Source organism: Triturus cristatus, chromosome 12 (genome assembly GCF_964204655.1).
Source record: "Triturus cristatus chromosome 12, aTriCri1.1, whole genome shotgun sequence".
In the NCBI taxonomy this organism is placed as follows: Eukaryota; Metazoa; Chordata; class Amphibia; order Caudata; family Salamandridae; genus Triturus; species Triturus cristatus.
This window is the reverse complement of record NC_140595.1, coordinates 473,574,320-473,586,326: the sequence shown is the minus strand read 5'-3', so window position 1 is coordinate 473,586,326 and position 12,007 is coordinate 473,574,320. Positions and strand designations below refer to the sequence as shown.

The 12,007-nt window shown below is 43.5% G+C and overlaps 1 protein-coding gene across 1 annotated transcript in view; it reads left to right on the top strand.

Moving 5' to 3' along the window:
* Positions 1-12,007, top strand: part of CEP89 (centrosomal protein 89) — a 1,352,699-nt gene that overhangs the window by 119,906 nt on the left and 1,220,786 nt on the right. The window contains exon 5 of the mRNA XM_085638793.1: positions 86-148. Coding sequence (XP_085494919.1) covers positions 86-148 — 63 coding nt within the window. The remainder of the gene's footprint in view (positions 1-85; positions 149-12,007) is intronic.

The following is a 12,007-nucleotide window of genomic DNA, read 5'->3' as shown; positions in this document are numbered from 1 at the left end:
GCAGCATGTGTTACAGCAACTGCTTTCCCATATTCTGTATCGCTGTGTATAAAATTGTAATGTTGATGTTGATTTTTTCTTTCAGAATGCCCACATGCGGGACATAGAGACTCCACCGCCTCTACCAGACCGGCCCTACCTGGAACCCGTATGTGTTCTAAAAAATAATTGGTCTAAAATATTTTTGATACACTATCGAATGAAATATGATGTTTAGGATGTGTATATCAGGCCTTTTGTCTCATTCTATATGTGCATCTGGAGGAGATCTGGATGGACAGTATATAGCTCAATGTGCATCGACTGTAATTTTGGTACACTTTTAATTAACAGATTTTCCTGAGCAGAAGGAGGCTTGCCATTGCAAGCCTGCTAGGAGGGTGTTTCAGCGATAACAGTATCATAGAGATCAGTCAAATGTTACATGTCTGGCCAGGCAAATCTGAGGATGTGTATAATGCTCGAGCCGTTAAATTCAGATCTTATTGCAAGCTTCTGTTCTAAAGAGGAAGGTCCTAAGCTTGATGTCACTTCAAGGGTGACCATGATAATTTTAACTTGCTGTGTAATGTGAACTGAAAGAAAGTGGGTTAGAAAGGGTCACTGCCACATTCTACTTGGGGGACTGTTGAGCTAATGGTGCTAGGGATATGGACACACTCTTTTTGCCTTGCGGGAGTAGTGAGGTTGATTGTTAGGATGGTAAAACCTAACTTTACCGAGGGCAAGACAACCGTTTTCTTATAGAACAACTTTTATGCTGTATAAGGGAGCTTCTTCTTTAACTTGTCAATAGAGAACCTGTTTTCATCCTTTAAACATTGCATTCTGTGAAAGTCAAGTGAAACAAACTGTGGCCAACAGTCCTCCAAAAGGCCACAGATATGGAAAGGAACCCCTTTTCACCGGTTTAATAGCAATTAACATTTTTAACAGTAGGAATTTGTGGCAGTTACCGAGGGATTCCCAGATGTAGATTTGTAGTGACATGTAAATCTCTCAATGACCACACATAGTTGTGCTGCTTCTAGGGGAAGAACCTAAGAGCATCTTTGAGACCTCCAACTTACCCAAATACATGTCCTATATTGCACAGGGCATTAATAAGGAAAATATGTCTAACATACTGTGCCACTTGCTACTTTTAAATCTGGAAATGCCAAGGCTCTGCTGCTGTCTTATTTTGTCCCAATTTGGTACCACTAAGCAGGCAAGAGAATCAGGACTTCTGACACCCTAATGGAGCTGGTACACCTCAGTATCTTGAAAGGTTTACTGCACATCAGAGAAGCAATTTTGGCAAAGGATAATGACCCTATTTAGCTGTGTAAAGAGAAACGTGTTGCCTAATGAAAGCATGTTTGTGGAACACAATATGAAACGTGTATGAGTATCTAATGGGAAGTGTATTTTATTTGACTATCTGATGGTATGCACATATAGGCACCCAATGCCGCCTACTTTTTATAGCATCCAGATGAGAGACTTACTTCCTGGTCAGTCTGTCAGAAGTGGCCAAATGAATTCTGCACAGTTGTCTGTGAAAGAATAAAGATAATATGGACTTAATGAAGTAGCGCCTTGAAAGTCAGCTGCAAAACACACAAGATGATGGACGGAATGTTGCACATTGGCAAAACAACAGCAGTTCGGGCTGGACTGTTCCCATGAGGCACAGGGTCAACACTGATTTGCATATGGCTGGGTTCAAACTGGAACGGCATGGTGAGAAAAAAAACTATGGATTTAGGCCCAGATCTCTGTACTGGGGTGAATGTATGACATTGTTCTGCATTCTGTCCATCAACTGTTGTTTTTGCATTTGAAAGTCAGCTGAGCATGGCAGAGAACTAGTTTCTTCTTCCCATTGAAACTGCAGTGCTTAAATGTTACAGATATATACTCTTATTGTCAATGGTGTCTAACAGTGTGAACAAGTAACCCAGACGACCTCACAGCACTTTGAAGGACTCGCAACGAACATACAGCCCTCAAGCTGAGGATTTGTCTTAAATGAGGGGTGAGGAGTTCCACAGCTGGGAACCAGCTATGATCAGGGCTTCTTTCCTTCCCATCCTGATGAGGAGATTGTCTATTGAAGAATGCAGGCTTCTTCCTGGAAAGTAAGAGAATGCATATTTCCAAAAAGAAAGGGGCATGGCTAAAAGATCTTTTGGGAAAAAGGGACAATACTTCAAAAGACACCAGGGCCCTAATCATACTACAGTTTAAGACTTGCAAGAGAGGTCTTGCTTGGCAACATCTAGGGCATCTGGGGACTAATCAGACTGCATCGTTTTGGACTACTAGGAGTTTGTTTAAAAGGTCAGAAGGAATCTGAAATTAGATGGCATTACTGTTGTCCAGGCGACTGTCGACTACAGATGGACATGTCGCCTTAACTTCCACCTTCCGGTAAAGAATTATGCTAAGTAACGCCTTCAGCTGTGAGGTACAGGAAGATATTAATGTGTCCACCTGGGCATAAAAGCTACAAACAATCCTAGATTTTAATACCTACATTTTTTCATTTCCTTAGCCGGAGATGGGTGATGATTCCTTCTCCTGAGTCAAAAAGAGAGAGCCCACAGATCAACCCTGCCTGTTACCACCAAAAGTTCTGTTTTATCAGATTTGTTTGTTAACCAGCTGCCACCTACCAAATTCCTTACCTCTGACATAAACCTCTGAAAACAGCTGGTGAAATGCTATGGACACTCAGCCTATGCAGGATCTGGTTGTCATCTACATAGGTATATTGCTAGAGGACAGATGAAGGCAGCTAGTGGTATCACATAGCTATTAGTCAATTAAAGTAACAGTGCTGGCCCCCTGCCATGTTCCACAAGAGTTAATAAAAGTCTGAATGGAAAAATTAAACAGCGACATCTTCTGCATCTACTCTTCAGGAAGAAGCGTAGCCGCATGAGGCCACGTTCTGTGCCCTGTTATTGGTATTAACACTTTTGAGAAAGATCAAAATGTGTTTGGCCACAAAATTCTTTAATAAATTTGCTATGGCCCACAACAACAAATAGGAGTCATGGTATTTTTAGAGGTTAAGGAGAACCTCTTCCTTAAATTCTTTGGAACAACGGCAGTCATGAGGGAATTGTTTAATGTTTTACAGAGGGGAACCATAAGCAACTGAGCCGGCTTAAGAATAGGGCATCGATCCTGTCAAGAACCACTGCCAGGAGACTTAAAGGCCTCCACATTTACAAAAATGGTGGAAAGAAGGAAATCATGGTAGTCTGAGGAGTGAAAAAGCTGCTGGGCTGAGGAAAAGGATCATCCCTACTAGCCTCTGTTCAATTGTCTCTACTTGGTGTAGAAAAAGCAGCTCAGCCCTTCACAGATTTGACATGAGAGATTAATTGAAGTCATGATTAGAACGTTCCTGGTTTATTTAAAAAACCTGTTTTGAGGTATTTTTGGCTAAGGCAATCCTAAAAGAGTGGTACTCTGAAAAAGCCTTTCTCTTTTCTTTTTGTGTAAAAAGACTGAGCCTGGAGAAAAAGTCTCTGCGTAAACTGCCATATTGGCAGCAGCATTTGCTTTTGGTGTTTTGCAAGGAGCCTTACACATCAGAAGGTGCTAGGGGTGCAATGTAGCTGTTTAAGCCCTAGCCGATCTGGAAGAAGCATGGGGTATTGACAGAATCAAGTGGATAGTTTAATCAACTAGTAAACTTGACTTAGTCCAAGTTCTGGTCTCAGAAACCCAGGATGACCACATTAGTTTGTTTCATTCTTTCCTTATGTCCAGCATATTAGCCTCGCACCAAATCACATGAAGGGGCAGTGAATCTGCGGCCCAAAGTAGGAGGTATTGAATTAGGGCTATAAATAAATAAAATAATGGGCAGGTCGAATCTCCTTTATGATATAGCATTTGATTGAAGGACACAATATGTAACAAAATAATATGTTGAGACTATGGCTGCCGGCATGTATTGGTTATTTAACCAACTGCTTCCATCAAAAGTTGATAGCAGAGTCATTGTTCTCATCATCAATGTGACGATCAAACCCCCCAAAATAATTGTAAAGCAACTGGAAATTTAAAAAAAAAACAATTGCAGCAATATCCGCAAAGGCTAAGCTAAGACCCCAAAGTCCTTTTTATGTATGCTTTTGTTGTGTGTGCACCCTTAGGAAAATTGAGCCAAATCTGAAGTTTTAGAGATGCTCCAGACATGGAGAGGAGTCATTGATAGCATATGTAGCCTTAAGACTGGCCGCCAGATACCAAACACGTCCCAGGCTGGCCTGTTTGGGCTTGCTTTTGGTAGATCCTCTGCACTGATGCTTAACAAAGACGGCTGCTCAGCCGCTGGCACAGAGTCCTGGGAGCATGGTAGGCAGGGGAGGTGAACGCCACCCTGCATTGCATGTGTTGCATGTCCGGGAGAGACGCAAGAAGAGAACGGGGTCAGTAGGTACAGGGAGAAAATAAACTACGAATTTACGAAGTAATTAAATCATAAAGTAACAAAGCATAAATATGTGTCCAAAAGTTAACATACTTTTAAAACGAAATAGAGTACGATTGCTTCCCAGTGTAAGCCAAGGCACTAGGCCCTTTTCAACTGCCAGGAAACTAACTTGGAAGTGGCAAATGAAATATATCATCAAAAGAATGAAATGCAATGACTGACTGAAAGATAGGCTGATTTAGCTCTACCTGTTTAGCATGGAGACAATAGCATTCTTACTTCCTAAGGCGTAGAGGCCACTGTGACCTCAAGATTTGGTGTGCCTGAGGTTAGGATTTTACTCCTCAGAGCTTAGAGGGCGATATACCCACTTGCCTTTTTTAAAAGTTTCTGCACTATGCATATGAGGTGATAGATTTGGTCTTCAGAAATTCCCTATACACAACACAGTACCGCTTCTTCAACTTGAGAGGAGGTTGCAGCATGAGCAACAGAAAGCTGTAGCTCAACTGCCAGCTGCTAGTCACATCTGTATGGTATCTTCCCCCTTAAGCAGCCTGCATTAGCTCCCATTGAGCTTATGCTCCTGCTTTAACAAGACCTGATTGAAAGGCTGATTGGCCCACCACAGCTCAGGAGCAAGTCTTGCAAATTTGCCAAGGATTCTGCATTGTACAGTGGGGCAAGGAATACCGCACCAAGAACGCACTCACTTCATGCTTCTACAGGCTATTTGTGTATTACTGAATGCTGCCCAAGAGTCCTGAAGTTACATTTGTATCTATTTTGTTCTTTTGGTGCCACTTTTCCCCTATTTTGTGTATCTGTACTTTACTGTGATTCCACTTTAGTGGGACTGAGATTTTACTTTGGGCCTATAAATGAAGGGTGCACTAACGTGGCAACACAGGATCTGGTGTAATGTTGCTTTGAAGATCTTTCTTTATTTTGCATTGATCAAGAATCGGTTTTATCATTTTACATGCCTGTGATGTTACGTCACACCCCTCCCCAGATGATGATAGTATCAATATGGCGAATTGAGTCTCTCAGCTTTGTTCCTGGGATATATATATATGCCCTGGGATTATGTCTGTTTTCTATTTTTCTTCATATTTCATCCTATCCCAGGTCGTTAGACTGTCTCTAGCTACAGTCCAGTGTCTTTCACATAACACTTCCTCTGAACCCCTTCCCTTGGGAAACAGGCTGTTTCCCTTCACTTGTAGCCCTGCGTCTGCTCTGTCCTTACAGAAGAGAGAAGGTAGTTTTCACGACAGCCATCTGGTCTCTTGATCTGTCCCTCTATTGGCCCAGCAAGCTCTTTCATCTGATTCATATTCCACCCTTAACCTTCGCGCCTGTGGAAGAGAGAAAGCAGTATGCCTGGCACTCATCTGGTATCCTGGTCTGTCCCATTGCCTGGCTATAGCCACCTCTATACTGTGCATTGGGAGGAGATTCTCTTTATATCCCCGCCCACGTATTCCTGTTTGGTTTGCTGTCTAGAGGGTCAGTGTTTTTCTACTATGTCTTTTTGGGGTATTAGCGCATGCACCGACCTGTCCTCCCCTGGCTTTGGATGCTTTTTGTTTTGATCCTACCCATTTTCCTCAGCATGTTCTTATTTCGGAAGAGCATGGCTTATTGTGCCCTGGGAAAAGAAGCAGCTGTTTTAAACCTGCTCCAGCTTCCCATATTTCAAGCTGGCTTTGTAGGGCAATTCAAGGTTTGCTCCTTGATGCCCCACAACTTGCTGCCTTCGTGCCTAAGTTGAGCAGACATTAGAGAGTCAGGAGGCGGCACGATACAAAGCTCAGCACAGCGGAAGTGACGAAACGGCTAAGGCTTCACTATCACCAACCCAATACTGATGAAGGTGCCTAAAGCCTCCTATACATTATCCCCAGGACTAGGGAGGAGGAGAAAGAACGGAAGCACCCTGCTACAAAGGTGCTGTGACTAAGGGGATCCAAAGATATATCTGTTTTTTTCTAGTTATTCTACTTTTCTTTACTGTGACCCCCATCTCCAACAATTTTAAACCCAGACAGTTGTTTCCTACACAGTTTCCATGGTGCTATGGAAGACCTTTTCACTACCTAGTGTGTGATTTTGATGGCTTCTCGAGCCAGAAAGCGACCTTTTGGATTGCTGTTGTACAGTGAATGTAGATCGAGACTAGCCTGTCCCCCATGTGTTAAGCAAATTCTAGTTTCTTCTTTAGTCTTTTAAATTCTACTGTTCTGAGCTGTCCTGCATGGTATACATTTGCATTTATTATTATGATGGTGATAATTATTATTGTAATTAGGATGTTGTTTTTTGCTCCACACTCACACTGAAAGAGTCGGTTGGTGCTATCGAATTGGTGAAAGGATCCTGTGGGCAGAGGGTCTTGGTGCCTTTTGGGAAGAGAAGACCCTAATAACAAACAGCAGATGAAATGCAGCCAGCAGTCACCTTCTCCATGATCACAACAGATTTTCATGAGGGAACTCTGGTGGTAACAGCACCTCGAGCATCACTGACGTGCCTCGACTGCCTTTGAGTCTGATGTGCTCATTCAGGGCAACGTGTCGACCTGCTGCAGAAAGACAGTCTTTCCTTTTGTACCTGTGCCAGACTGCGTGAAATCGGCATTTCCTTTATAAGTAGCCATGTGTGGATTTTCTGAAAATCTGGGGTTTAGTTTTCCATCTTTGTTTGCCAGGAGGTATTGTATCTGCCTGTAGGCAAGATCAGTTGTTATTTGGTCGTAGGTAGGGGTGGTGCTCTTTAATTTTCTCAAGTACATTTAAGGAATCTGTGAAACCGGTTTGCATCGAGTTCTTTATTTAAAATGTAAAAAACAGAGAGGGCTCGCAGGAAATATTACCGTCATTTACTATGATAGGGGTCCCATCACAATAAGCTAAGAAAGCATTCCACATGAACCAAAATCCAGACTACATAAGAATGTCAAAGGTGCCTGATGGAGGGGGTGTGATAGGTCTGGTACCATAGACGGCAAGGGTTGTTGACTATTGCTGGCATCTGGATTTGTAGCTAAATGGGCAATGTCTGGGCCATGGCCGACAGAATTAGCAGCAGTTACCCAAATAGTTTTGAAGGTATACATTTGTGTAAGAACGGCTCTTTTCTAATTTAAGACAGGAAGTACAGTTTGTACAAGGGCTACGTAGACGTACGTGCTTCTATAGCTAGGTCAGTGTCAAGTCGAACAAGGTGGCTGATGAGATGTGAAGAACGAGTTCCACAAAGCAGTCAAATGCTCAGGAAAACTAGACTGTGCCATTCTGCTCATTAGAATCTGAACGAGAGAAGCATAATCCTGAGCCGGAAATACAGTGGGTTGCATGGATGGCATGATCCACCGAAGGAGATGGTAGGACAAGGCCACATTTAATTCCTTGAAAAAGCATCACATTTACTTCCTTAGTTGGAATGTGGCTAGGGTAGTTCATGTAACAGCTAGTAAAACAGAATTATCTATTGATTCTTGGTGATTCATAGTCTTTGCAAATTGAAGTGGCCGTCTTCTAAACAATGCTTCTGATTTTTGCAAGTCACTCTATTTCCTTTTTCATGGTCTTCACATGCACTTTTTCCGTTTCAAAACAGTCTCTGTGAACTCTAGTGGTTAGGAGAGTTCTCTCGGGGTGTTACCTCATCAGGCCCATAGACGTTTAGAACAATGAAGGTGCTCTTTGTGACATAGGTTACAATTGCTAAGGCCGAGGCCACTTCTAAGTGATGCATCTCAAGGTGGATTGTCACCTGTATCACGACCAGTTGTGGCGGTGTTGTACTATAGAGTGTTACATTTTTCATCCTGTACATTTCGGATTTATAATGCAGTTCATTAGTGCTCGACTAACAAGCATTGACATAGCCAATAGGTCTCGCCTTTGGGACCTTATAAGTATTTAGTTATGCAGCACAATATCCTTGGTGCAACTACATCAACTGTTGCATGGCTAAACACTTACAAGGTCCCAAAGGCGAGACCTATTCGCTATGCCAATGCTTGTTTTTGTGTGAGGGTGGTCAGGAAGGAGGATTTAGGCAATGTCATGCCAGAGGCAGGTAAATGGACTAGAGCAGTCTTAGATTCACCTGGGTTTGGTAGGGTTTTACAATAGCGGGCAGGATTTTTGGGCTGGAGGGTTGTTAGGGAGAAATTGGGTGGGACCAGGCCAATCAGGGTTGTTAAGAGTCAAACCCAGGGATTAAGCAAGTCCAGGAAAAAGTGAAGGGGGTTATCTAAGGCCTTATCTGTAGGTGAAATTGTGCCACGGAAGGAGGGATTAGGCTAGTTTGGGGACAAAGATTGGAGGTGTAGAGGAATGAGCACACAGTGAAATGGGTGCAAGAGAAGGACAGGTTGCTGCAGCAGGTCAGTCTAATATTGAGGACATGTCCTCCATCCTTCTCCATCAGACGCCTCCCAATTATCGTTGCTATGGGGGCCCTTTTGTGCTCACGTCACATCCTGGATGCATACCCAGGAGTAAAGACCAGTCTGTGAATACACATTTGCCCCTTTTCATCTCACTTTTCTCATGTATTCAGTTGGTAAACTGGGGGTAAGAGTCCATGAGAGGGGATGAGATAGGGAAGGGAGTGGGAAAAAGCGAATCTGAGCAATGCAAAGAAAAATACAGAACACAAGTTTTGACAGACTGCCTGATGGCAATGAACAGGACCAGCAGCCTGGAAAGAATGCATTATCCAAGGCAGCTTGCATGTCAGCTACATGTCAATCCTTCTAATCTAAGCCCTCCGTCCCTTGTTAAAGATTGACCATGACAAAAGCCGGCCCTGGATAGGACTTTAAGGTAAGGGCAGACAACTTAAGAAGCGGATCCTAGAGACGGGTTTTTATATTTGGCCGAAGTGTTCTTGGCTAAGGAGGCATTTCACAGGCAGGAATAGGACGGTGGGTCATCCCTTTAAATGGGGGTAGGCCCTCATTGCTGTGGGCTTTGCTAGGCGGGTACTGCCCACTGAAAAAGGGAGGCGAAATGGTTCTGTTAAAATAGCAATACGGTTTGGCTGGTGTGCGGTGATTTTAAGGAGGAGTGGGAAGCTCCGTACTAAGTAGCTATTACTTCGTTGTGGAGAGGCTGTGCATGTTATAAGTTAATGGTTTTCTTTTGTTTCTAAGACTCTTCGGTTGGGAAGGGGAAAAATCTTTAATGACTGATGGATACTCAGTAGAAGAAGGACGCGCTTCTACTTTGTGTACAGGTGCAGATATGTTGATTCACAAGGAACCAGCGGCGATTGGAGCAAGGAAGGGAGGCAGCTGTCTCTTACTTGCCCAGCTCCTCATACATCTGGTAATTGTCAGTGAAGCGGGTGCACATGGTGGCGAGAGCCATGGGTGGACTCTCTGTCTCGCCTGTGTTGGAGTCTGTGATTGATACACACCGATCTCCAGGAATGGAAGAGAGGGCTAGGTTGTCCGGCTCCAAAATGCTACGCTCGTGAACTGTCACTGCTACACCTTGGAGAGGGGGAAGAGGATTGCCGGGAGCACCATGAGATCCGAGATGATCCGCCTCAGGCAGAGGAGGATTCAAAGGAGGTCTCTACAAATTTAGTGGGTCTAAGAACAGAATAGAGGAGGACCAAGAGGAATAGAGACAGAGGAGGAGTCAAAAGAAGTAGAGTATGCTGGGGGCAGAGAGGGAGAGGGGGTTGACACTAGATGAAAGGAGGTGGCTGCGGAGGGTTGGTACACAAGGAGGAGGAGCGAGGTAAAAGTAAAAGGAATGAGGAGGAATAAATGTGAGGAACAGTATGAAACAAGCATTGGCCGCTCGGCCGTGAAAGCGAAAGTCATCGCGATGACGCGCTCTGTGCTCACCACGCGAGGGATGCACGCGCAGCAGCATTGATTGCAGAGGCGGAGCGAGGCGCGCGCGCGCTTGTGCGTGTAACCGAAAGCTGGTGGCCGGCAACAGCCTTTGGAAGCATTTCCGAAAGCCACTGACTAAATGTCTCGCAGAACAGCGCATGCGCTGACTCAGCGAGACCAAAAAACTACTCGTTTGTTTCTTTGTTTCTATTAGAATATCCCCTTAAACACACAAATCAAATAAATAAGATCGCTATTACTGTTCTATTGATATTTTACCCAGTGCACATGTGAGCTAAGCTGCTCGCTTTTTAGGTCGGGCTCGACACTGCACCTGTCGCTGTACCTTATGTAGTTAACAGGAAAAGAGAGAGGGGGGTTGTCTCTGGCAACATATTGCTTTCCTTGAGAATGGTATTTGATTGGGCAGAAGTTGTTTGCGTCTGTTCAAAGAGTGTTTGTATTGCTCCTTTTGCCTTGTGGGAGAGCTTTTGCTCAATATAACAGACTTAAAAAAAAAATGTTTTATTTAGCGGAAACTCAACCCAACTGTACTGGATGCTTTACATAAGCACCAAGTTACCTTACACAAGGTCACGTTAATTTTCTTAGGTACGAGGAGATTAGGTGATTTGACCAGAATCACAGTATGTTGAGCTGACTCAGTTGCTGGAACCGGGTTTCCCCAGTTCCATAGTCGGCAGTTCTGGCTGTAACACCACGTGCTGTCCCTTCAGGACTGCATTGATTTTGGTGGCATGCCACTGAGCAAGGCTGTTGACGTGCTATATTTATTATGAAAATTGATAATAAAGGCATTAGGCCTTACATTTCTATTTGGATAAGTATATCTTAAAGTAAGTCGGCATTTGGGGGGGGCATTGTTATAACAATTGTATACTATGCTAACGCCTGTAAACTGGTATTTTGATACTTGGAATCTCATAGATCTACATAGAAGGCAAGGGCTCTGTTTTCTTTTGTTTTTTACCCCCTCTGATCCCCCTGGAAATAGAAGATTTGCAATTATTGTTAGACCCTTTCGAAGTATAGTATTTTGCTTTGCCAGCTGTAATTTTGTACACATACGTAGTTTTATGGCTGTAGCCTTGATAGTTTCTTTGTGTGAAAGCTTACATGAAATAAAGTAATAAAGTAGGCCTGAGTTGCTTACGGTGACAAGCCACTGTTAAGTTATAGGCCTGATTGGTTCACTGGGAAAAGCTATGTCTGATGTCTTAGGTCTGGTCTGTTTATTATGAATAGTTATGACAAAGGCAGTAGGCCTGGCTTCTTTATTGTCATGACCATCTGTTAAACGTTTAGGCATTTAACAGTGGATTGTTATTACACTGAGTTTTAGGGAGCAGACAGGTATTTTGTTATATGAAATCTCACAGATTACCGGAGTGATGCTGGACAGCCTGCTGTCTATCAGCCAGGAAATTGATACACTCAAAACCTGTGTGGAGAAAATCACTTAAAACTGATCAGACTGATGGATGCCTTTTAGAAATGGGGTTCCTGGTGTTGTGTGTTGGCGGGGTGGGAGATGCCCTTCTCAAGCAACAGCCACATTCCTTGCCAGAACGAACAACAAAAATTCGCTAAATTAAGCTATGCTTAACCGTCTGGATGTTGGCACAAAACAGACAGGCTTGACTTGGAAGCAGTGCATAAAGTATTTAGCTCTTAAACAGCAA